Source organism: Brassica oleracea, chromosome C5 (assembly GCF_000695525.1).
Source record: "Brassica oleracea var. oleracea cultivar TO1000 chromosome C5, BOL, whole genome shotgun sequence".
In the NCBI taxonomy this organism is placed as follows: Eukaryota; Viridiplantae; Streptophyta; class Magnoliopsida; order Brassicales; family Brassicaceae; genus Brassica; species Brassica oleracea.
In genome coordinates, this window is record NC_027752.1 from 39647760 (window position 1) to 39672255 (window position 24496).

The following is a 24496-nucleotide window of genomic DNA, read 5'->3' on the forward strand; positions in this document are numbered from 1 at the left end:
AAATGTGTGGTCTATTAAACATCACTTATACTAAAAAACATATGGTAAATCAAGTTTTTATTTTATTTGTTTAAATACATGGTATTATACTGAATGTGTCCTTGCGAACTGGGGTGATTAATTAATTAAACTAATGACAATTGGTTAATGATAGTGTTAAATGTTAATTAAGAACTACGATTGCATGCTTTTAGGAGCGTGCACGTCACGTACCGCGAGTTAGCTTCTAGATATTGTAAGAAAAACGAGACAGTATAAATAAAGACAAGACAGCAGATTATTTTATAAATTTTAATTACTTCCAAATGTTTATTGATAGGACATTCCTACGAGATTGACAAACACAAGATCCATGTAAAAAAAAAAATGAAATCTGCTTATTTTTAAGAATATTGTAATTTTTATTTATTATGTATAATATAAGTAGTATAGTAGAGTGTTGAGCGCAATCTACGAGAAGGATCCAGTCAAGACTTTGGGTTTGAATATTAAAAAATAGCTACAACCAAATCTTAAATTAGATACTTCGTAAAAGTTTTAGATCATAGTGTACATTAGTTTTCATTTGACTAGGCAAAATCTTGTGAAAATAAATAAAAAACACTTTTATCTCCTTTTTCTCTCGGAAACTCTAATTTAAAATTATTCGTACGGTGAAAGATTTCTCTTGAACTAAAATTTTCTTAATTTCTTTTTTTTTTTCACTTTCCACAATTCTTAAGCGGAAGAAAAGAGAGAACAGTTGAGAAAACAAATTAAATCTCACTTCTATTTTTGTGTGTCAACATTCAACAAGTCGATGTAGTAAATAAATAGAATTTTAAAATTATTTACTTTATTTTTTTGGTTTCACTCCGCTCTTCGTCTCCTTCCTCTCTTCTTTCTCTGAGACTTTGTCTCTCTCTAGAAATCACTCTCTTTTTTTTTTTGCATTGCTCTTTTTTTTTCATCGCGAGATCCCCATCTCTCCCGATGATGCATTGATCGGAATATGTGATCGTATAAATCTTCTCCTTCGTTTCTATCTTGTTCAGCCATTGAAGGTCATCGCTCTTAGTTTTATCTCCTCATTTAGAGAATCCATAGGGAAAGTGAGATTTTTAGACGATTAAGCTATCTTTTTTTTTTTTTTTGTAATCTTATTTTAAGACACAATGTTGAAGCCCATTAAACATGTGTCGGAACCTGACACTGTCGCCGATAAGCTTCGCAGATCACTGAATATGACAAACAATAAACAAGACAATGTTCATGTCGAATTCGGATCGCCAATTACTCCGCTTCAGACACAACCGAGTGGACTCACCTCGGCGGCAACCACCACTTCCAACAGTAGCTTCAGTTCTAGCTCATCCGGATCGGTATCGGGTCGTGCCGTACACACTCCGGCTTCAACAAAATCCGACTCCGGTCGGTCAAATCCCTCCGCCGTACAATCTTCTAGGGCCACCGCTCCCTCCGCCTCTCAAACTTCTAAGACAAGCAATCCCTCCGCCGCTAAATCTTCCAAGTCCACCACTTCCGGGTCTAGCAACCCCGCCGGCGCTAAAGCAGGGTCGAACCCGAGACCGGGACGGGTCTCTTCAGCGTCGGACTCAGCTTCTGGCTCAACAAAACGATCAACAAAAAGCTCGACTCCGCCGCCGCAGCCGGTGAAAATCCTCCCCGGCGGGAATCTTTTCCCGTCCGGGAAGGTTCATATAACAGGGATGACACAAGGAGTTCCCAAACGCATGATTCTCGGACCAGGCTCCAAGTCCTACGGATACGGTAGCGTAATGCGAGGAACAAACAGCTACTCGTCAACGCCTGCAAAGCTAACAACGAGTTCTGGTTCTTCCTCCGGTGCACTCGTAATCTCCCGCTGCTCTAGCGGTGGTGGTGGCTCTGAGGTGGATACGTCGTGGAAGAGAGTGATGAATAGTCCGAATCCAGAGGAAGTAAAGAGGCTTGGAAACGAAATGTTCAAGAAAGGTTGTTTCAGTGAGGCTTTGAAGTTTTACGACCGAGCGTTAGAGCTCTCGCCGAGTAATGCGACTTACCGCAGCAACCGAGCAGCTGCTTTGTCCGGTTTAGGTCGGATTGCTGAAGCTGTGGTTGAGTGTGAACATGCTATTAAACTGGATCCGAATTTTGCAAGGGCTCATCATCGTTTAGCCACATTGCTTCTTAGGTATACTGAACTGCTTATAGATTCTTGATCAAGAAAGGATATTGAATCTTGTTTTGGTTGCAGATTAGGTCAAGTTGATAATGCGGGGAAGCACTTCTTTTCTGTGGAGGAGCCATCAGATCCCATGGTGGTGAAGGTGCTTGAAGAAGTTGATAGACACTTGAACAAATGCGCAGATGCAAGAAGATGTGGTGAATGGAATGTTGTTTTGACAGAAGTAAGTGCAGCTATGGAGTCTGGAGCTGATATGTCTCCTCAGGTATCTTCTTGTATTTACCTTTTGAAGAATCAGAATCAAAAGTTTTTTAAAATATGTTCAAAATCTGCAGCTAGCTATGTGTAAAGTTGAAGCACTAATGAAGCTCCTAAGGCTTGATGAGGCTCAGACAATATTAGCATCTGCCCCCAAAATAGAAATATTATTACCATCATCTTTCACACGGATTCGGTTTTTCGATATGATCTCTGAAGCTTACACATATTTTGTAAAATCTCAGATGGAATTGGCTCTAGGAAGGTAATATATTTATAGACATATTGGTTTATTATTTATTATGTTCATAGTAAAAGAGAGATGATGTATTCTTGCAGGTTTGAAAATGCGGTTACATTTATAGAGAAAGCTTCAGAGATGGAACCACGAAACGGTGAAATTGAAACATTGAATAGAAACGTTAAAATGATTGTTAGGGCGCGTGATCGTGGTAACGGTCTTTATGGCTCAGAAAGATACACAGAAGCAAGTGCAGCTTATGCAGAAGGCCTTAAGTTTGATCCATACAATGCTACTTTGTTCAGTCATAGAGCTGATTGTTTCTTTAAAGTTGGGATGTGGGAGAGCTCAATAGAAGATTGTAGTCATGCATTGCTTATTCTACCGAGTTGCACAAAGGCTCGTCGTCAAAGAGCTGCCTCATACAGCAAGGTAACATCTATATATATTAATATATAGATATGGTATGAGTTAGTTTTTTTGGCGTTTTACTTGTTGGTAACATCTATATATGCTTCTTCTTGCGAAAAAATGAAGCTGGAGAGATGGACTGAAGCAGTTAGCGATTATGAAATCTTGAGAAAGGAACTATCTTATGACAGAGAAATAGCTGAGTCTTTGTTTCATGCTCAAGTTGCATTGAAGAAATCTCGTGGAGAAGTAGTTTTAAACATGGAGTTTGGAGGTGAAGTTGAGGAGGTTTTTAGCCTTGAAGAGTTAAAAGCTGCATTGACACGTCCTGGTAAGTGATAATTTAAACTTGTCTGGTCTTTACAGAACTTTTAGACTTATTAACTTGTTGTACACTTCAATGGTGGCAGGAGTTTCTGTTGTACTTTTTATGAAAGCCTTTGATCAACAATGCAAAGAGATATCTATTTTCATGGATGCACTATGTATTCGTTACCCATCACTGCACTTCCTCAAGGTTTTAAAAAGAAGCACAAACTTTAAAATATGTGTAAGTGAACAAGTATAACTTACTTGTGATGTTTGAATAGGTGGAGATAGAGAAATGTCCTGAAGTGGGTGATGCAGAGAAAGTGAGAGTTGTGCCAACCTTCAAGATTTACAAAGTTGGGATTAGGATGAAGGAGATTGTGTGCCCAAGCAAGGAAGCACTGGAGATTTCAGTGAGACACTATGGCCTTTAGCAAACTCTCAAACATATTTACTTGGTTCATATAAAAAAAAAGGAAGAGGAAAATTTTGTCAATAATCTCTCAGAGTTAGGTAGAGGATTACTTCTGATTCGGTTCATTCATTGCTCGGTTATTAGAGATTAAATGTGTACATAGACAAAATTTTGCTTAGGTGATTAAACCCTATAAAATAAACAGAGAAAGAGAGAGAGACATTCATTCATGTTGTCAAAACATTTTTGCCATGAATAAAAATTCTTCCTGTAAAATATTGTTCAATTACCGTTTTTCTTATTTATCTTCTCAGTGAATAAAAGTAAAAGGTGCCTGACTTAGATGACTAGAATAAACTGACTGAACATTGTCATATTAAAAATGGTGATGGTTATTCATATGGTAATAACTGGACGATGATGTTTCTTGCAACACACACAAGCTAAATGAGCGTACTATTTTCCTCTTAAAATGATTGTTGTTAATGAAGAAGTCTCTTATAGAATCAATTGGTAACAGTTTAATCTAATCTTCTTCTGTGCTCGCCTATGGTTTTCCTCACAATACAAATGATTTACATATATACACAGTTTTAGTACGCAATGACTAACACTCGCTCCTGAGTTACATCTTCAGAAGTAGAGTGTGGGAACTGTATGCCATAGCTGTATATGAAATACGTGCCGTGTGTTTTAAGCTGGATAGAAAACCGCTCCATGCACCTCCCTTCTTTAACGGCCTAGTTCGATTAAACATGTCCAGGGACCACATTTCAACTTATACGACTACACGTTTTGTGGAAAAGTATCAACAACTGTAAGTGATTCTGGTATCGCGAGATGGAGATCAGAGACAAAAAGACAAGATTTAAGATTGAACACTGTCTCAGAAACAGAGCAGTGTTTAGTTTCATACAATGAGAAGATTAAAACTTTTCTCAACGGTGTGGATACATAAAAAGTAAACTGTAATCCAACCGTAACAACTTATTATTTTCGTTTTAAAAAAGAGATTATTCTTAAAAAAAGAAAAACAGAAAAGAGAGACTCAAAAGTCTGTTTTCTCTCAGTGACTCAAACTCACTTAACCGGTGTTTTGCAGTCCTGCGGCAATACCTTTCATGGTTAAGATGAGCGTGTCCTCAAGTCCAGGCGCGTATTCACTCGTTGGGTTAAGCTTAACTAGCTCTTGTGCCGATTTGCTTGATTGCATGATCTCTTTAGAAATGTGTGGTCGCAGAGTCACATTGTAGTTTTGATCACGGATTCTCTTCAATGTGTAGGCTTGGCAAACGTTGAGGGTTGTAATGTAAGAGTCACGCAGCCTAAGCCTTTGTTTCAAGTAAGGGTCTTCTTCAAGAAGGTCTCTGTGTCCGGCAGTCTGCAACAGAAGGACTTTAGTGGTTACTTCAAGTAAAAATACGAAACAGAGTACTCTTGTTTTTGCTTTTGTATATACCTGGAGGACGAGGCTCTTGGTTTCTTCAAAGTTGGTTCTGAGTTTCTCTCCAAAGGCCCATAAGTCTTCAGAGACAAGAAGCTTGTCGTACAATGCAGCGATCCCCGGGTCTCCCTTGGCGAACACCATCTCAATAAGATCGATGGTGACTCGGAAGAAAGGCCAGTGTTTGTACATATCTCGCAGCATGTGGAGGTTCCTCACATCTTTCTTGATTGCATACCTGAAAGCTGCTCCAAATCCTAACCATACAGGAAGATGGAATCTTGTTTGTGTCCAAGCAAAGATCCATGGGATTGCTCTGAGAGACTCGATCCCACCGCTCGGTTTTCGCTTTGAAGGCCTGCTTCCGATGTTCATACGTCCATACTCCAGCTCAGGTGTAGCCTACACAAACCAAAACCAAAACCAAACGGTTATAATACTTTGAACTATAAATCTTGGGGACAAATGTGAATACTTACAAGGCGGAAGTACTCGACAAATCGAGGTTCTTGGAACACGACGGATCGATACTCCTCGGTTGCAACAACCGCCATTGCATCGAGCAAAGCGCGCCACTCTGGTTTTGGCGAAACAGGAGGGTTCATACCATGCTCAAGAGTAGCAGCTGTGAAACGCTGAAGTGTTCTAAAACACAAGTGTTCCTCTCCAAACGATTGCTCAATGACTTCACCTTGAACCGTGACTCTGAGTGAGCCATTAACTGTATCCGGTGGCTGAGACAATATAGCAAGATGGGTGGGACCACCTCCTCTTCCAACAGTGCCACCACGGCCATGGAACATAGTTAGCTTCACTCCATATTTCTTAGCGACCTTCACAAGCTCTTCTTGAGCTTTGTACAGCTCCCAAGCAGCTGAGAGACGACCAGCGTCTTTCCCTGAGTCAGAGTAACCGATCATAACCTCTTGTTTACCGTTAATGCGGTTTTTGTACCAGTCCAGAGAGAAGAGTCTTGAAACAGCTGCAGGAGCTGCTTCTAGATCAGCTAGCTTCTCAAAGAGTGGAACAACTCTGAGTGGCTTCTTCACGTGGCACTCGCGCTGTAAAAGCTCAACGGCAAGGACATCACTGGGTGAAGTTGCCATAGAGATAATGTAAGCTCCAAAGCAATCTGAAGGCAGCTCGGAGATGACTTTGAATGTGTCCAGAACATCAGCAATCTCTTCGGTTTTCGGAAGATCTGGTCCGAATAGCGGACGCTTGCCGCTTAGTTCAGCAAGAAGCCATTCTTGCCGACGTTCTTCAGACCAGTCTCTGTAGGAGGAACCGTCTAAGTGCTTGGTGATAGCGTCAAAGACATCGGTGTGGCGTTCAGATTCTTGCCTAATGTCAAGCTTCACAAGGGAGAGTCCAAAGGTAGAGACTTGCCTCAGGAAATCAAGGAGGCTTCCATCAGCTATTGGGCGGTCACCACATGCACATAGTGATCGGTAACAGAGCTCAAGAGGCTCCAAGAACTGCGTAGATAGAAAAAACAACAGGTTTGTTAGAATCAAGCAAAGACTAAGTAAAATAGACATTTGACAGAGTATAATATACATAGAGTTTGCTTACCTCTTCGACATTGGTGAAAGTAGCTTCTGCGGGGATGTCAGAGATTCCGTTACTCAGCAACTGACGAGAGCGTTCGCGTGTGTGATAGAGTTTGTCCCTCACATCACCAAGAATCACACGGTATGGCTCAGTTGGAGGAATTGTCTTCCAGAACTCTGCATTGAGTAGAAAAAAATGACTTAAAATTTGCAAAAGCACATTTGAATAAAGTTTTCTGCTTCAAACCTATGTAATGTTTTGCAGCATCTTTCCTTGAGTTCCTGTGGATCTCATCAGCCTTGGCACGAAACTCATCAGTGCAACGCCACATAGACAACTGCCAAGAAAGAAAATAATGAATCAAGAAGATCTTATCGAAGGGAAACCCAAAAATGAGTAGATTTTCAAAAGAGATAAAAACCTCAAACATCAGATTTTCAATTTGGTTATAGTAGAAATTGGCTGCCATCATTCTAGCCAACAAGCACACATCTCTAGTGACCTCAGGTGTGACCCTCGGATTACCTGCAATTCAAGTAAGTTGGTGAACAAGAGGAAATAAACAACCGATAGATTCGTTTGTAAGTAATGCAAAAAAGAGTTTTGTACCATCACGATCACCGCCCATCCATGAAGAGAACTGAATCAGTGGGGCATTGTAAGGAACACGTTCGTCAATCCCAATGTTCTTCAGAGCTGTGTCAACACGGCGAAGGAACTTAGGGACACCGTTCCAGATTGTCTCATGGAAATAGCTCATTCCAGCTCTCATTTCATCTTGTGGGGTTGGAGGCGTTCTCCTAATCTCATCTGTGCGGAATGCAGCTTGAATCTCTCTTTGCAAAGACTCATCAAGCTCCTGCTTGTCATCAGGAGTAATGTCCTTTGCATACAACTGAGCTAGACAGTCTCTTATCCTGAGAAATCATTTTAAAGGTCAAAAGAGTTGTCTCACTGATCTCTCATTACAGAGTGTTAAAAAAAAACTAACCTGCCGTGCTTCTGAAGTAAAGATCTACGCACAGACTGAGTAGGATGAGCAGTCAAAACCAAATCCACAGTCTGGTTCTTCAAAGCATCAAAGATCTCTTCAGGAGACTTACCAAGAACACTAACAAGCCTCTTGAAAGTCTCTTCGATATCAGACTCGGTAGTGGCAGAGCTCTCATCAGCGAAATCACCCTTCTTCAGCTTCTTGATCCTTCTCCGGTAAGCAATCTGGACCTCCTCAGCCAAGTTAGCTAAGTTAAGCATGTGGGAGAAGGCCTTGGAGATAACAATGGAGTCGCCAGGATCCAAACTCGTGAGCACACTCCCTAGCTCCTCAAGCTTCTTAGGGTCACGTTTGCCTTCATACTCAGCAGAGAGCTCGTACAGCTCTTGTACCTGTTACATTAAGACCATTTAAATTTAAACCAAACCTGTTAATGAATCTAAACGTAACTAAATAAAAAGTTCCATCTTCACAGTGCCGTCTCATATTATTTAGAACCATGTTCAAAAAAATATTAAATGTATATTTAGCTATGCAATTAAATAGTTTTAAAAGTTTATAGCCCTATAAATATAAATATATATATATATATATTTGACGTATTTTTGAAATTATAAACTCTATATTTATTAGTATATCTAAATTTTTTGAAGTTTTAGACCATAATTTATATATTATTTTCAAAAAAAAAAATTGTTTTAGATTTGGACCATGTTGGACTGCTCCAATAGCTCATGCACGGCCCTGCATCTTTACAACATGTGTTTTTCTAAAGGTTTGAACTTTATGCGATCTGAGAAAATGGGTATCGATTTAATCAAAAGAAAAATCAAGTTTTGGTACCGTTTCACGGAGATCCTCTCCGTGTAAGTCCTGGAGAATGTCGAGGAAACGATCGAGGAGAAGAGCGTCGTACTCGATGAGCTTGTCGTCTTCACTCACTTTAGCAGGAACCAGTTGACGAAGCTGCGCATCAATGGACGCCATCTTCTCTATGTTCCGACCCGCCATGATCGTTGTTGATCAATCGCTCTCGGCACTCTTTTTGAGTTCTTCTGTAATCATCAGATCAAAAGGAAAGGTTTTTTGTTTTTATCCAATGATAAATAAAAAAAAAATGCAAAATCTGTTGATTTATGACAAAAATCTCGCCGGTGGAATCGGGAATTCTATAACTGATCAAAACCCATAGTTAAAATAATAAAATCTTTTTAAAACAGAGTTTTAATGATTTTTAGACAACGAACCTTTTAAGAAGACAAGAAACTGTTATTGGTCTGAACTCAGAAAAGGTTATTAGATGGTGGAATCAGATTCAGAGATGAGAGCGTATCCACTGTTTATATAGAGGAAGTGTGATAGGCGTCAGTCCATCTTATTCTTTGTAGTGAAGGAATAATACTGACGGATATTCTGCATCTTTTTTAGGTATAGTACAATCAGATTACATAACATAAATGAAAGAATCTTTTCATTAACTCCATTCCATTTCATACGGTAAACAAAAGTTTTTTACTTAGTTTTGTAAAAAAAGATATGAATGTATGTATAATTGTATTCAGTCAAATCTGTTTTTTAAATGGTTGCGTCTGGATTTTTAGTTTTCTTTAGGGCTGGGTTTTACAATAGAAGTTTTGAATAAAATATTTCATTAGTTTTGTAGTTTACTTAATTGTACTGACCGTTAGAATTATATAGATTACAAAATAAGAAAATGAAACTATCAGTGATAGTAGATCACTAGATTGATTTATTATTTGGATTCGAAATATTATGCAATCATTAAGTAATTTATATTTAAGATACAGATCAAATACCTAATGGATCTTGATTTCTTAAGTTTTTTTTTCTAAGAATCTTCTTCCTTAGTTACCTAGTTGTAAAATGTATAACAGGGTTTATGGAATTACGTTTAATAGGTTTCGTTTTGATCTTATCTTCTGTGTTTTTGGGTTAATTCTTAGTTCTGGTAGTAAACAATAATTGATTTTTTAGCTTATAAAACAGAAGGTTGACAAAAAAAAAGCTTATAAGACAGAAAAGAAGATCATGTGAATTCGTGCATGCACCTTGTCTATGCACGATGATGCACAAATCTCTGAGCCTACACGATAAAGTTGACTTTTTAAAAAGTTATTAAAATTTCAAGACCAATTATTCATTTTACTTCTTATAAAAAATATACTTTCCAGTATAGGTTTATGTATTCTCATTGCTTAGCAATGGAATATTCCAAATTTCGAATCATTGAATTTGTCATTATAATATGTACACAAGTCAACCAAGTTTGTAATTTCTTAGCATAAAAAGTGTTCTTGATCAATGATCTGTATCCAACTTGATCTGTTAGAATATTCGGTTCAAATGTAATTCATTTCACAATTTTACACAATTAGAAAGTTTAAAAAAAAAAAATTACACAATTAGATCCCATACGTAACTACGTTCCAAACTGCAGGATTAAAACAAGTCGTCTCAAACAATCCAAATATTGGAGTAGAAAAAATAAAAATAAAGTTCATGAAACTTTTACCAAGAAAACAAAAAGTCTGTGAATTTTAAAACGTATTAGAAAATTGGCTCTTGGGTATACTGATTCGTTCGAACATGTATCATTGACCCTTTTGTATTTATTTATAGGTTTGATGAATCATGGCGTCTTCTTAATTTGAAATTTAGCAATAATGCTGAATTAAATATAACAACTTTATATAGTTTATAGCCTTATAGATCCCTTTCTACGTTAAAGAAATAGTTAGGTTCAGTTGGATAATATATTGAATAATAGCTAAATGGCTTAGGCATAGTGGGCTGGCGTGGGGTCAGTGTCGGTGATAACTAGGTTGACGTATTAGATGATAGTTAACATTATTTATCAGAAACATCCGAAGAGAGCGAGCCAATCAGCCAACAGTGACCGAACTTTTAATAGTTAAAAAGTATAAATGGGATGATTCACGAAAGCAAACACGGCCACTGGCCATGGTAGACAGAAAAGTGCAACTGTTCATTTTCCCGGCACGAAAGACCGGGTAAATGGCATAATCTAAATGACAATCATAAATCTTACTCTGTATTTAACAAAAATAATAAATCTTACTTTATACGTAATAATATGTTGCGATTTCATTTGACTTTGCATTATGTAAATTAACTTCTTTTTTTGAACAAATGTAAATTAACTTTTACAATCCCATTTTTTTTTAAATATTCAGCAATTTGTAATTCATCACAAGCATTATACGGATTTGAATTCAGATGATGACACAAGACAATGATACACCCATCCCGCCATCCGAACGTTTTTGTCAAAAAAACCATCCAAACGTTTGATTCACGTATATCCTAAACACACATTATATTTTAATTTGTGTAAAACTTTATGTATTGGCTCTGATCGGTACATTTGTGAGAGTAAAAGAGTGATACAAAAAATTTACATGGAATTCACATTATGAGGGATACATTTTCTGTTTTTCTAAGTGAAGAAAAGATTTACCCAGGAAAATATTAGTTTACTTGATAACAAAAATTGTTTCTCACTTTCTAATACTTTACCAATCAAAGCCATTGTTTCCTATAACTCTTACAAGTGCTACTATATGTAGTTACGATTTATCAGCCCATAACAACAAAAGAAGGAAAGAAGGCCCAATACCTGGCGTTATGTTTATATGCGTTTGTATTTCCGGTTAACATCCAGAAAAACTAACCGGGAAATTACATTGAATAACCAAATCAGACCCGCCCAAATTGATACAGACTGAGATCAGTGGCTTCTTTTACCTTTTTTTTTTCAGTTCATGATACAAAAACAAGCTACTTGGTTTCACATAGAAGATACAACAAATAAAGATCGAGAATACAAACAGGGAAAATTTCAAACTCAAGACACTGTTAAAGTTAAAACCGGGACAGTGTCGCCTGTTCTCAAAGCAAGTCACTCACTCTAGGATAAGATTATGAGTCAGAAACAGACGTTTTTCTCTGATTCCTGCACCAAAAACCAAAGAGATTCAAACGTATGTTCACAAAACTAAAACAGAAAGGGGACTTGTCTCTCACCTGTCTATTCAACATTCCTCTCCTCAGGCAACCAATTCAGATTCTGCAGGAACATGGTTTTGGAAAAACGTTTTGTAATCCAAGCTCCTTGCCGTTTCAAAGAAATGAGCTACGGCTTCCTCTGGTGTCCCTACCAAGACTCCATGTCCTAAGTTGAGTATATGCCCTTTTGGTCCAGCACTCTTTACAACTCTTTACACAAAAACAAACATTCTCTTTCAGTTTCTTGAATTGGATATAAGCACAAAGTAAACTACTCACCTATGAATCTCTTCAGTTAAAGCAGGAAGCGGAGAGAATAGGAAAGCTGGATCAACATTCCCCTGCACACTAACATCGCTCCCCAGTCTCCTCCTTCCATCAGCCATATCTACAGTCCAGTCAAGTCCAATAACATCAGCTCCGGTTCCTTTCATCCGCTCAAGAAGGCCACCGTTTCCATTGATGTAGAAAACTATCGGCGTCTCTGGACATCTTCTCTTCACAGCATGAATGATCTGCCAAAAAGAAAACGTTAAAACGCCAAACAAAGAGAATCATTCAAAAACACTTAAACTATACCTCTTCAATGTAAGGTTTGGACCAGCGCTCCCACATCTCAGGAGTCAACTGCCCACCCCACGAATCAAATATCTGTATGCAGTGAGCTCCGTGCTCAACTTGGTACACAACATACTCCGTGATTGCTTTAGTCAAATGAGACAAAAGAGCTCTCAGTACATTAGGTGCAGTGTGACACATACTCTTGATCACCGTATACGTCCGAGTCGTCCCTCCTTCAACTATATAAGTCGCTATCGTCCACGGCGCTCCAACGAAACCCAACACAGCAGCATGCTCCCCGACCTCTTGCCTCAGTATCTTCAGAGAGTCTCCAACGAAGTGAAGCTTATCAAGATCAATGGGATGCAGCTTCTTGAGATCATCTTCGGTTCTGATGGGGGACTGGATCACGGGGCCTTTGACTTCTTCGATGTCGAAAGGGACGCCGAAGGCGGGTAAGGGAGTGAGGATGTCGGAGAAGATGATGACACCGTCGGGTTTAAAAGCTTGCCAAGGCTGCAGAGAGATCTCCACAATGAGGTCAGTGTTCTCTGATCTCTCTCTGAAGGAAGGGTGCTTCAGGGCTAGCTTTTTGTAGACGGACATGTACCTTCCTGCTTGCCTCATCATCCAAGCTGGAGGGCGAGACACTGCTTCCCCTTTAGCAGCTTTAACCAATAAAGGATCTGATTTTAACAATGCGAGGGAGATTCATTAGGAAGGCTATCAACTGTGAGTGACCTAAAACTGGAAACTTTATCTACTAAGAAGCAACAGTTTATGCTAAGAGACTCAAAGCATGGAACTTTGGAGAAATTGGATTAGAGTAGATACGAACCTGAGGATGAGGATGAGGATGAGGATGAGGAGGAAGCTATGACGAGCTTCCGAGGAGAGTTAGTGTGTCTTCTTGGGTAAGAAACTAATCCCACATTGATGGGACTTGATCGGAACCCTATCGGCAACGATAAGCCTGAGGAGTAACATCTCGACGAGCTGCAAGCACTGTTTACAAGTCTCCGATTAGATTTAGCTAAAATAAGAAGAAAAAAAATCGGAAAAAAATTGGAACTTTATCGGACCTGGTTGGTGATGATAAACTCATTCTCACACACAGAAGAACCTGAAGTTCGAGAATCAAATGCTGTCTGATTTTCCCCGCTCCTCCTTGTGTTGGTCTGGTGTTTCCTTATCGCCGCAAGCGAGAGATGCGATACAAGGTTTGACGTTTTTAAAGTCAATCATCTCGACGGCTGTACTGTAGCCACGTAGGATCTATCTGGATAATAGTAGGACCCACCGTTCGGATTCTCTTGCTCCTCGAGTAAAATTACCGGTACAATTTGGTTCGGTATACAGCGTTTACCCATCGAATTTTTTAAAAATTACCTTGTCACACCGGTTTAATCTGATATCTATTACTATCACAACTTCCACTTTGAGAGTAATTCAAATTAATCGGTTTATCAACCTTCCAACCCCTGATGGACCGGTTCTAATCCAGAGTGTTTATTTGCAAAGAAGCCTGACCAAGTACATCTCCATTCTCACTCTATTTTGGAGTAAAATATGGAATGGGAATGAAGATAATCTGAGATATTGTCTGAAAATAAGAGAATAAATAAGAGCGAGGTCATGATTAGATGTTTAAACCGTTTCAAACTTGTTATATAGAATGAGGTTTAGTTGAAGCTAGTGATGTTCCTAGAGTAACCTTGGTCAACAATAGTTATACACTTGCTGTGTGCTTCCATATCCATTGACCACTACATTATTCTTCACCACCATAACCCCTTCTTCTCCAGCTTCCTCTTGAACGTGCTTATCAATCCATTGTCACTCGTGATTTCTCCAATTTATTTAATTAAAAATGAGAGAAAATATCACATCTTAGTTGTAAGTTTGTAACCTTTCTAGTTATCACAACAATAGCGATTAACGAATCTATTGTGCATCCTATGGTTTGGTATGTTCATACCTTAAATCTGATTACTCTCTTACATTCTGTGAAACCAACCATAGAAACGTATCAAAACTATTTGTTGAATCTTTGAAGCAAATAAATAGACACTATCTACTTACAATGTTATGAAGAATATCACACAAGACACTAACTACACATTTAAGAATCACTGCAACTTTCTTCTTCTTGATTAAAAACATATTATAGATCAATTGCTCTTGTAATCAATTATGCACAAAAGGTTTGTAGAAAAGACAAAAAAAAAAAATGAAAAGGTTACTTAAGACAGAGATCGGTTAAGCATAGAGACTTGGCCGGAATCTCCATTGAGCAAAAAGACTTCAAGAGGAATGTAAGGAGAAGATGAAGAGTTTGATCCAAACCTGTACGCAGGCTGCAACAACTTGCTACCTTTCCCACATTGAATCGTTAGAAGACGCGGCCCCGTTCTCATCTGCCACACCTGCTTTCGAAGTTCGTACCAAATCAAATCAAATCACGCCATATAATCAAACCAACTATAATGTTGTTTGAGAGAGAGAAGACGACAACGTTTACCTCGATGATGCCTTTGCGTGGTGCGTGAATGGCTAAGCATAAACAGTAATCGCTTTTCACCGGTTCTGAGTGAAATACAGATTTTCCTTTATCTTTTTTGGCTAACATCTCCATGAACACGCAGCTAGCGTCACGATAACCCTAAAGAAGAAAAACTCTGTAAAGCTCTTTAAGGAGAAGAAAAAAGTGTGAAGGATGATGCTAAAACGAACCTTCCATAATCGGACAACCACGAGAGCTTGAGTGTCTAGCAGAAGTATACGACCAAGAGAATCTGTTATAGCAGCTAATGTCCCGCTCGGGGATAACGTCAGCTTCTCGCCTTTTCTTGGGTAGTCCTTTATACATGTCAAGGATGAAGCTGGAGACCACCAAAATTTTGAAAAGGTTATGAATGCTCACAAAGTGGTCTAGTCTAGTGAATGAAATCTACCTCGAGCGAATGATTGAGTCTTAGCTTCTGGCTTTCGCTTTGGTGACTGATCATTACTTCTCCAGATCAGTTTTGAAAAAGAAGCAATGGTCGAAGCAGCTGCAGGCACAACTTTTGATAGAATAGCTCCGACAAGCGACCTACCTCTATCCTCTGAGAGCCTTTCAAAGAAGCATAATAACTCTAATCAAACAAAAGAACACCAAGAAAGTAACACCATCGAAAACGTTATCAACCTGTAAGCGGAGATTACAGCATCCTCTCCAATGGTCACTGCACAGTAATAACGTTGACTTGACTGTCAAAGAATAAAAATCATCAACATTTTATAAACCAAAGAGTATCTCCTTCAAGAAAAAAAATCAAACACACATCACTAGTCATCACCTGATGTTCCAGTAACGGAGGAGGCATTATGCCAGTGATAGTAGCATCAACGCACACACCGTTCTTGTTGACATTCCATATCTGATACGGTAACCGTTGGTGCAAACTCCCAGTATCTTCCGGATCACTCTTTTTACTCTTTTGGTCCCAAAAGTTTGAATTTTTTTCTTGAAACCATTTCTGAAGCATACTCTATACAAAAATCATAAAGACAAAAAGTCTCAGAACTTACCAGTTCCCATTACGTCAGAAGTTTTTTTCAACGCTTTACCTGAATGTTAGAGCCATCAAAGCGAGCAATAATGCCAGGCAACACAATGCTAATCTCCTCAGAAGATGTCTCTTGCATCAAATCTTTTTTAGTGCCACGTACTCTTAGTTTCAATATACGGCTAGGATGCACCAACTGTAACATATATATATATACATAAGATCACTAACCAAACTAAATAACTGCCGCAACGTGTTCGTTCGGACAACATTGTTTAAACCAAACATCAGTAGTAAAGTTATGAAATTTATTTACCTGTTTATGAATCAGATCACCGGCGATAGAGTAAACCAGGAGATAACCACAGGAGGTTCCGGCGAGGACGACTCTGACGTCGTCAAACACTAACCATTCGATCGCTGTGATAGATTCCGCCTCGATGGGAGACAGATCGGGTCTGATCTTGACGCGAAGAGAGTCGGGATCAGCCCAATTCACGATCAGGATGAGGAATCGATGGGCTAGGGCTATAGAGTGGGAATCGAGTGCGGAGAGAAGGTTTGGATTGTTCACGAGCCAACCTTCCTTTCCCGCGCCGAGCTCGGTGAGTTCCTCGCACGCGATGCAGCCTAGTTCCGTCAGGTGTATCCTCTTCGCCATCGTAAAGTTCAATCGAAAAGAAAAAAAAAGACAGGATTTTTAGTTAGTTACTCTTGCTTGTCGGGTATTAACGTCTAACGCCGTCGTATTAATCAGCTTAAACGCCATCCATGATGATCCATCGATTCTAAACGACGCCGTATTAGGTCGACTTAGTATTCATAGGCTTAAACGCCGTCGTATGGTATCCACCTTCTTAATTAACAGGCCTAAACGCAGTCGTATTCATCTGCTCGATTAACAGGCTTAAACGCAGTCGTATTGTCGACTTAAACGCTGTCGTATTAATCGACTTATATTATTATTTATTACAGTATCTAATCGTCATCTCTGTCTCTCTCTCTGTATCTTCGTTGATTCGCCGAAGGAAGAAATGTTAGGCCAAGACTTATCCTTTTCTAAAACCCTAAACCCTAGGTTCTCCTTCTCCCCTTTCTCCCTCCGCAAATCTCCACCCAACTCCTTCGCACGAAGGACCATATCCGTTTTACCAGTCACCGAGAGGAATTTTACTTTCGGAGTCAAAAGCTCCGAGCTTTATGGTGGCTTCCGGCGAGACGTCCGCGCATTGGCGGGTCGGAGCAAGAAGAAACCCGGAGGCTCATCCGGCGGGAGGATAGAAGGAGACTCCGACACGAGGAAGCAGGCGAAGCGCAACGCCCGCGAGAAGTCCAAGAAGCTAGCGGAGTCTCTGTTCTACCGCCTCTACAACAACCCCGACAAGTCCCGAAGCAACATCCTCAGCAGCCACCCGGACAAGTTCACTGAAGACGAGCTCGAGATGATCGGGCTCGGCTACGACAGGATGGTCCGGTTCATGGACAAGGACGACCCGAGGCTGCGCCACCCTCACGACTGGTTCAAGTACGGTGAGTTCGGGCCTTACTCGTGGCGCGGCGTCGTGGTCGGGGACCCCGTCCGCGGGACGATCTCCGACGAGTGCGTGACCATGTACGGGGAAGTGGCGAATCACGAGGAGTTTGAGAAGGTTGAGCAGCACGAGATGAACCTAGCGTTTCAGAAACGGGTCAAGGAGTTGGATTCGGGTGTTGGGTTGAGGTACTTTTGGGTTTTCGTTAGGCATCCCAAGTGGAGGCTGAGTGAGTTGCCGTGGGAGCAGTGGACGTTGGTGAGTGAGGTCGTTGTGGAGGCGGATAAGAAGAAGAGGTTGGATAAGTGGAACTTGATGGGGAGGTTGGGGAACAAGTCGAGGTCTTTGATATGCCAGTGCGCGGCTTGGTTTAGGCCTGATATTGTCTATGTGAAGAAGCCTGTGTTTCAGTGTAGGTTCGAGCCTCAGGAAGATTTTTTTAACTCGATTGTGCCTTATTTGAACCCTGTGACGGAGGCTGGATTTGTTTTTGAGGTGGAGGATGATGATGGTGGGGTGGAGTTGAGTACTTACTATGGAGGGTTGTGTAAGATGTTGAAGGTGAGGCAGACGGCTTTTGTGGATGATGTGGTGAAGGCTTATGAGAAGTGTAGCGATGAGAAGAAGTCTAAGGTTTTGAGGTTTTTGCTTGGGAACCATCCTATTGAGTTGTTGCATCCGTATACGAAGGAGTGGAAAGCGAAGCTGGAGGAGATGGAGCTTGGGTGTGATGCTCCGGATGAAGACGAGGATGAGGTGATTAATAGTGGGAGCTCGGAGAAGGCTGAGTTTTCTGAATGGGTTGAAGATGAAGGTGGTGATAGCGAGATGGAGGAAGAAGAAGAAGAGGATGATGATGATGATAATATGGTTGTTGATGTGGAAGGGAACGTGGAAGAAGACAGTTTGGAAGGTGAAGTAGATGAGGTTGATCAGGAAGAGGATGAGAGGTATTGGGAAGAGCAATTCAAGAAAGCGACAAGTAATGCAGAGAGGATGGAGAAGCTTGCGGAGATGAGCATGGTGGTGTCAGATCAGTTTTATGAGAAGCAGTTAAAGGCAATGGCGGAAAGAGAAGATGGAGATGGAGATCTTGGAGGAGATGAGTTGGAGATGAGAGGTAAGAAGGCGAAAGTGAAGCCAGAAGAATGGAAGACAGTAGGATATGGAAGGTGGATGAAGAAGATAAAGAAGAGTAGAATCCCACCTGAGCTCTTTCTTCGTGCAGCTGTTAGGCCCTTTGTTTACAGAAACCTTGTGAAAGAGATTGTTCTGACAAGACACGCTATTTTGGAAGGCGAGATTGGCCAAAATGAGTGATAATAACCAGTTCAGGTCTTGTCTGTTTTGATTATTACTGATAGAATGTTTTATGTATGGTATTAGAGCATTAAGAAGAGATTATCCAAGAACTTTCCAACCTTATGTATGTAAAATGAGTTCGAAATCGAAGCATTTTTTTGTTCTCAATGGTTTGTTATGTTGCTTGTGAATTTATTTTCTTGGATCAGTAAGCTCTGTAACGCTGATAAGTTGATGCTTAAATGGCAGTGCCATATACAAAAGAGTGTTGAGTTAAACACAACTGACAGTGTCATAAAAAAGACTGTTAAGTTAAATACACACTGATGAAGTGATTATAGTTTGATCACCAAAAGCATTCGCGCCTGACAAAAGGGAGTGCGAACATAACGCACAAGACTTGACATCTGAGTTTCCTAACTTCAAGCGATAAAGTACTCCTCTGGAGTAAAAAACTTCAATCCATTCGCCTGCAACCAAAGAAAGTAGCTTGTATATCAGGAAAGTAACGCAAATTATCTCGAGTATCGCTGAGATGTCTGGTGTTTGTAACAAATACCTGCGCAAATTTAATGTCTGCGTCGCTGTGATCGCCTTTTCTTCCGGCTGCATCCCCAACATAGAACGATCTGATGACACATAAGTTAGTATAAACCAAACTGAAGTGCTAGAGAGAACACAAACAAACAGATGGAGTTTAAACAGGAAAGAAAGCTGATGGTAAATGCGTGTAGTCTTTCAGACTTGCTAGAAGTTTCACAGGTAAATCAAAAAATTTAAAAGCAAGTTGGGAGAAAACTAACTTATCCATATCAATTTCGATTCCAGAGTTAAAGTGCTTCTTCATGAGTTGCCACATTCCAGGCTTGGGTTTGCGGTAAAGGTCATCTTTACCACCAGAACTTGCGACTCCGCAGGCTATAAACACCTGCTTCCAAAATGAAACCATTAACGTTCTTCAGATACCAACATGTCAGAGAATTAAGAGTTTGGAAACATTGAAAAGTTCAAATGTTAAGCTTATGAGAACTGGCAAAACAGAACTAACTTCAACATAGGGCTTTTGTTAGGATTTGTTGAAGCAGTGCTCTTGAGAATATAAAATAACGTTATTTAATAATTAAAAACCAAACCGCACTTCACCTGAATGGGGACCTCTACACGCTTGATAAAACTGTTGAGGCGTCCAATCTTCGAGTCCACAGCAGCTTGTCTTTTGTTTTTCCACCGGTCAATGTTAGACTCATTTGTGAAAATCACCTGATGACCATTTAAAATTAGTATCTCTATAAGAAGAAGAAACTGAGACAATTCAATCACATGGATAAAAGGAAATTCAAAATGAAAAGAAGGTACCAGCTTATAGCCATGACTATAAAGACTTTGCAGTTTCTCAGGAATAGAAGGATACATAAGTGACCATGCATCTGCACCTACTCTGAGAAAGAAGAAACCGAAAATAATATGTTCCGTTAGGACCAAAATTTACTTTATGTGCACGGTGACAAGTACAAAAGTTTTGTGTGATTGCCTTTCTGGAAATCATATATGGTCACTGTAAGAGGTTGGAAACAGAGAAGAACAGCAAAATTCTGAGTGAGCGAGTGGATTCTTACTTTTTCACCGATGTTTTTGCAAGGCATCCATCAAAATCAAATGTAGCTATCTTCTCTGAATCATTAAGGCCATCATCCTGTTAAGATGCAGCAAATTAATTAATCGTTAAGACACACAATACACTGCCTTATATTTATACTAGAAAAATAACATCATATTAACGATGGTTTCTGACCCGCTCAAGGAATATTACAGTCTCAAACGCTTTCCACTTGGGTAATAGACTGGCATCCTGAAAACAAAAAGACAGTATTAGCAGCCAGAGACATAAGATCGGAAAATGAATACGTATGTCACAGCTGCAAAGTCCCTAGGAATAAGATAAAGTTAACGGATAATACAGAACGTTAACTTATTACACACTAAGACTTACCCTGTACTTTTCCTTCACATCAGAAGCTGAAAAGGAGATTTCTGCTTCAGCTACGACCTGAGAAGTTGACTCACTGGTGTTCATCTGCATAACACAATGTTTAAAATCAGTTAAGAGGATCTCTATCGGTAAGAACAGACTATCAACCATGAGCAGGTGTTTAAATATATTTTATTGCTTGCATACCTTAGGTTTTCTAGTAGTCGGTTGGTTCTCATTGGTTTGCACTTCATCTTCAACCACCATCTCCCCAACCTTCAAAAAAAAAATGAAAATTTAGCATTTACAAAATTATATTAGAAAGACGTGACTAATGCTATCTAATAACCTGAGAATGTTTTCTTTTGTTTGCCTCCTCCGTTTGGTGGTAATCAGTTCCAATCTCATCATTATCTTCGTCCATCTTCTGCATTCCCGCCAGGAAATGGAGTAATAAGTTAGTTCAGAGAGGCCTCAAATATTTAAACGAAAGCAAATATTATGTAAAACGGTTTTGCTAGTAAACCTACCAAGGTCTTGTTCACGCATTGTTGGACCAGCTCCTTTAGTGTATCTTGATCACCATTCTATTATTTTGTAACAAATGAATCAAATATAAAAGATGTGTCAGCAAGACTAAGGCTAGTCATGTGTTTGGGTGTTTATTCAACATGACACTGACAAAGATATCATGCCATTGGTATTTTTGAGAGTCAACGTGACAATTCTTTTAATCAATATTCAAAGTGACACATCTATGTTCAAAATAAAATTATCTGTTTCAACTTATGATCCTAGTAACCAGAGGACATATGCAATCCTCCAGAAGTTCTATCCACTTAACTGGAAATTCTTAATTTATAAATAGAGACTAACCTGCAGTGATGAAAATCCACCAATGTCCTCTACGGAATCAACTGGAACTGATTCAACGGGGAAACATCCCAAGTGATGCCATTTAGTCATATCAAATCCCCTAGAGTCTCTGGTCACCATCCCCAATCTCAGTTCCTTTGCAGCAATCGGCTGAGAGCACTTCTTGCATGATGATCTGCTTGATTTGGCGTACTCAGCAATAACTTTTGAAGATGCAGAGGAATCTTTCGTCTCCTTAACTTTCTGCCCACTTTTTTCATCTGATCCGGCCTTTTTAATCTCTACCTCTTCCTCAACCTGTAAGCAGTTAAGAAAAGTAATTTAGTATACATTCTAAATCCACATGAGCAAACGAGAATGAAGTAAGAAGCCCTTTGCTATCTAGTAACCTGAGAATGTTTTCTTTTGTTTGTCTCCTCCGCTAGCCCTTTATCAGCTACAGATTCATCTTTATCTTCTTCCATCTTCTGCAATCCCACCATGAAATGATATAAGAAGTTAGCCCACGTAAACACTTTAAAACACACTGCTTTCGTCAAAGAAAATAAATATTTTTAATCAAACAAGTTTTTTGCTAGTACATCTACCGAAGTCTCCTTCCCGCATTGTAGGACCAATTCCTTTAGTGCATCCTGGTCATCGCTCTGTTTACAAATGAAGCAGTTATGCAAGATACGTTAGTACAAACAAAGATACTCAATACTTATATTTATATATTTAAAAATCAACGGGACACAGACAACAATTTTTAACGAAAATACCTACATCCATATGATCTTCGTTACCATTCAGATGTTAATATGGTATATCCCCTTAAATAGAAAATTCCAAATATGTGATGCAGACTAACCTGCAGTGATGAAAATCCACCAATCTCCTCTACAGAATCAACTGGAACTGATTCAACAGGGAAACATCCCAAGTGATGCCATTTAGTCATATCAAATCCCCGAGAGTCTCTGGTCACCATCCCTAATCTCAGTTCTTTAGCAGCAATCGTCTGAGAACACTTCTTGCAAGACGATCTGCTTGATTTAGCATACTCAGCAATAACGCTCGCAGAAGCAGAAGAACCTTTCGTCTCCTTAACCTTCTCCCCAATAATTTCATCTGATTCAGGATCTGTAACCTCTTCTTCCTTCTCATCAACCTGCTTCATTTCAACAGATACAAGCAGTTAAAGAAAAGCAAAGTACTCTACATTCCAAATCTAGATGAGTAGACGAGACTGAACTATCTTACTTCTTTAGCAGGCTCACCACACTGTTCCACCAGTTTCGCCAAAGCATCCTGATCATCTTTCTGCCACCATCACACAAATGCATTAGCACAAAATAACACTAAATAATATTTTATTAACAAAAAAAAAAAGAAAGGTAAGACCTTTGGATGAGAAACCCTAACCTCTAAAGCGGATAAGCCTTTGACATCATCGACGGAATCAATCGACACCGAATCGGCAGGGAAACACTCAAGATGGTGCCACCTGGTCATGTCGAATCCGCCGGGTCCCTTGCTAATCAGCCCCACCCTTAGGGTTTTCGAGGCGATCGCCTTCGAACACGCTTTGCACGAAGACCGGTTCGACTTCGCGTACTCGGCTACGATTGGCATCTTCTTTTCGCCTTTTCTTCTCCAAAAATGTTACGATGGTAGAGACACTTTCCTCCTCGTTCTCGGAAAAGGAGATTGGAAGTGTGGTTAATCGAAAGAGAGGGAGAGTGATGGTGATGAGAGACGAAGGAGGTTAGAACCATATGTCCATTGGGGGAGATTTCGAGAAAATTAGGGCTCAGTTCACATTCCCGCCATTCTGAAGTGGAAGAAGACTGTGGAATTGTAATTGACCCGGAATATAAGGACTTGCATGTAAATATATGGAAAAATGGTTATTTAAATCACGAACTTTCAAATTTGGTTGGAAAAAAAAGTGAATTTTCTCGTGGACCATTTAAAACCTCGATTTATCTTCGCAAATAGCAAGCCATTTAAGGCTTCAATAAATTTTGACTAAACCAATTTTAATACGTCGTTAGTTCGATTAACATATCGATTAGACGGGATTAATCTCTTGTTAAACACTAAACAACATCGTTTCGAAAACATAAAAAAAGCCCCCAAATCAAAATTCATAAAATCAGATAAGTTCTTTTCAAATTTGTGCGAGAATGATAATAAACAAGGGGATCCCAATAGATAAAATACCTTATTGAATGATAAAAAACAAGGGGATCCCAATAGATAAAATATCTTATCGACAATTCCTGGGTTGACTGTTGGAAGTGTCTGATTTTGATTTGATTCTGATTTTCTGAGAATTGGAGATTTCGATTTGGAGATATAAGGATTTGGGGGTTTTCTTATGTTTTCGAAACGACATCGTTTGGTGTTTAACAGAGATTGTAATGTGAGATTAACCTCGTCTAATAGATATGTTAATTGAACTAACGACGTATTAAAATTGACTTAGGGGCTGTTCGTTTCTTCATCTACCATCTCCATCCAGCTGCTCTATCTATGTGATCCATCCAAATGATCCATCCCGATTTTATGAGATGTTCGTTTCTCCATCCAGATGAGCCATCAAAATTAGTCATTTGGATGGATTTTATGTTTGTTTCTTTATTTATATTTCCATTCAGATAAGTTTAATAAACAAATTACAAATATAACTTTGTTTTGATTTAATCATATGTTTGATATTAATTTTAACTATACTAATTTTTATTATTTAGCATAAAATATATTTACAATAAAATTAGTTTAAAATTATCATTTCACATTTATAAATTTTTATTTCATATAAATTTATTTATTTTTATTTAAATTTGAATTTAAATTTAACTACAGCTATAACTTTTAATA

At 39.3% G+C, this 24496-nt stretch overlaps 6 protein-coding genes across 8 annotated transcripts; 2 read left to right on the forward strand and 4 right to left on the reverse strand.

The window, feature by feature from the left end:
* The first annotated feature begins 900 nt into the window (after positions 1–900).
* On the forward strand, positions 901–4015 carry LOC106293263 (TPR repeat-containing thioredoxin TTL2). The gene is made up of 7 exons (XM_013728919.1): positions 901–2173; positions 2237–2432; positions 2503–2690; positions 2765–3098; positions 3204–3408; positions 3488–3594; positions 3668–4015. The coding sequence occupies exons 1-7, from the start codon at positions 1155–1157 to the stop codon at positions 3818–3820; spliced, it is 2202 nt and encodes a 733-aa protein (XP_013584373.1). The 5' UTR covers positions 901–1154; the 3' UTR covers positions 3821–4015.
* A 755-nt stretch (positions 4016–4770) lies between these two features.
* LOC106343581 (phosphoenolpyruvate carboxylase 3) lies at positions 4771–9160 on the reverse strand. The gene is made up of 10 exons (XM_013782833.1): positions 9041–9160; positions 8637–8848; positions 7791–8185; positions 7409–7716; positions 7221–7324; positions 7046–7136; positions 6821–6975; positions 5725–6723; positions 5261–5647; positions 4771–5182 (listed from the first exon to the last, which is right to left on the reverse strand). Exons 2-10 carry the CDS (start codon positions 8802–8804, stop codon positions 4886–4888), a joined length of 2904 nt encoding a protein of 967 aa, XP_013638287.1. The 5' UTR covers positions 8805–8848; positions 9041–9160; the 3' UTR covers positions 4771–4885.
* A 2331-nt stretch (positions 9161–11491) lies between these two features.
* Positions 11492–13644, reverse strand: LOC106295818 (uroporphyrinogen decarboxylase 1, chloroplastic). 2 transcript variants are annotated; one of them, XM_013731810.1, is made up of 6 exons: positions 13484–13644; positions 13250–13406; positions 12420–13091; positions 12120–12355; positions 11859–12050; positions 11492–11787 (listed from the first exon to the last, which is right to left on the reverse strand). In XM_013731810.1, the coding sequence occupies exons 1-5, from the start codon at positions 13504–13506 to the stop codon at positions 11882–11884; spliced, it is 1257 nt and encodes a 418-aa protein (XP_013587264.1). In that variant the 5' UTR covers positions 13507–13644; the 3' UTR covers positions 11492–11787; positions 11859–11881. The 2 variants fall into 2 exon arrangements, with proteins under 2 accessions (XP_013587264.1, XP_013587263.1); XM_013731809.1 differs by having other exon boundaries at positions 12420–13087; positions 13240–13406.
* A 519-nt stretch (positions 13645–14163) lies between these two features.
* On the reverse strand, positions 14164–16674 carry LOC106292654 (rab3 GTPase-activating protein non-catalytic subunit). 2 transcript variants are annotated; one of them, XM_013728285.1, is made up of 9 exons: positions 16269–16674; positions 16014–16148; positions 15743–15934; positions 15592–15653; positions 15356–15516; positions 15135–15283; positions 14923–15063; positions 14748–14827; positions 14164–14250 (listed from the first exon to the last, which is right to left on the reverse strand). In XM_013728285.1, exons 1-9 carry the CDS (start codon positions 16611–16613, stop codon positions 14238–14240), a joined length of 1278 nt encoding a protein of 425 aa, XP_013583739.1. In that variant the 5' UTR covers positions 16614–16674; the 3' UTR covers positions 14164–14237. The 2 variants fall into 2 exon arrangements, with proteins under 2 accessions (XP_013583739.1, XP_013583738.1); XM_013728284.1 differs by lacking the exon at positions 14164–14250 and having other exon boundaries at positions 14531–14827.
* A 283-nt stretch (positions 16675–16957) lies between these two features.
* LOC106295061 lies at positions 16958–18954 on the forward strand. The gene has a single exon (XM_013730837.1). The coding sequence runs from the start codon at positions 16987–16989 to the stop codon at positions 18802–18804; it is 1818 nt and encodes a 605-aa protein (XP_013586291.1). The 5' UTR covers positions 16958–16986; the 3' UTR covers positions 18805–18954.
* A 53-nt stretch (positions 18955–19007) lies between these two features.
* On the reverse strand, positions 19008–23458 carry LOC106295060 (polynucleotide 3'-phosphatase ZDP). Its single transcript, XM_013730836.1, is given in 18 exon segments — positions 19008–19256; positions 19346–19415; positions 19590–19714; positions 19930–20046; positions 20143–20224; positions 20403–20479; positions 20579–20635; positions 20777–20860; positions 20963–21031; positions 21105–21182; positions 21286–21342; positions 21632–21928; positions 22021–22098; positions 22219–22275; positions 22482–22781; positions 22874–22933; positions 23036–23268; positions 23271–23458. Coding segments are annotated over 18 exon segments (2007 nt in total). The 5' UTR covers positions 23389–23458; the 3' UTR covers positions 19008–19208.
* Positions 23459–24496: the final 1038 nt, after the last annotated feature.

Bases quoted from the DNA above. Each gene is read 5' to 3' on its own strand.
- LOC106293263 (XM_013728919.1), top strand. From the start codon at position 1,155: ATGTTGAAGCCCATTAAACATGTGTCGGAACCTGACACTGTCGCCGAT. The intron at 2,691-2,764 runs GTAATATATTTA...GTATTCTTGCAG, and splicing joins ATGGAATTGGCTCTAGGAAG to GTTTGAAAATGCGGTTACAT. The intron at 3,099-3,203 runs GTAACATCTATA...GAAAAAATGAAG, and splicing joins GAGCTGCCTCATACAGCAAG to CTGGAGAGATGGACTGAAGC.
- LOC106343581 (XM_013782833.1), bottom strand. From the start codon at position 8,804: ATGGCGGGTCGGAACATAGAGAAGATGGCGTCCATTGATGCGCAGCTT. The intron at 7,717-7,790 runs GTTAGTTTTTTT...ATGATTTCTCAG, and splicing joins TTACTTCAGAAGCACGGCAG to GATAAGAGACTGTCTAGCTC. The intron at 5,648-5,724 runs GTAAGTATTCAC...TGGTTTGTGTAG, and splicing joins TTGTCGAGTACTTCCGCCTT to GCTACACCTGAGCTGGAGTA.
- LOC106295818 (XM_013731809.1), bottom strand. From the start codon at position 13,506: ATGAGTTTATCATCACCAACCAG. The intron at 13,407-13,483 runs GTCCGATAAAGT...ACTTGTAAACAG, and splicing joins AGTTTATCATCACCAACCAG to TGCTTGCAGCTCGTCGAGAT. The intron at 13,088-13,239 runs GTTCGTATCTAC...TGTTAAAATCAG, and splicing joins ATCCTCATCCTCATCCTCAG to ATCCTTTATTGGTTAAAGCT.
- LOC106292654 (XM_013728284.1), bottom strand. From the start codon at position 16,613: ATGGCGAAGAGGATACACCTGACGGAACTAGGCTGCATCGCGTGCGAG. The intron at 15,654-15,742 runs GTGATGACTAGT...ATTCTTTGACAG, and splicing joins CTCCGTTACTGGAACATCAG to TCAAGTCAACGTTATTACTG. The intron at 15,064-15,134 runs GTTCGTTTTAGC...TTTCTTCTTTAG, and splicing joins TGGTTGTCCGATTATGGAAG to GGTTATCGTGACGCTAGCTG.
- LOC106295061 (XM_013730837.1), top strand. From the start codon at position 16,987: ATGTTAGGCCAAGACTTATCCTTTTCTAAAACCCTAAACCCTAGGTTC.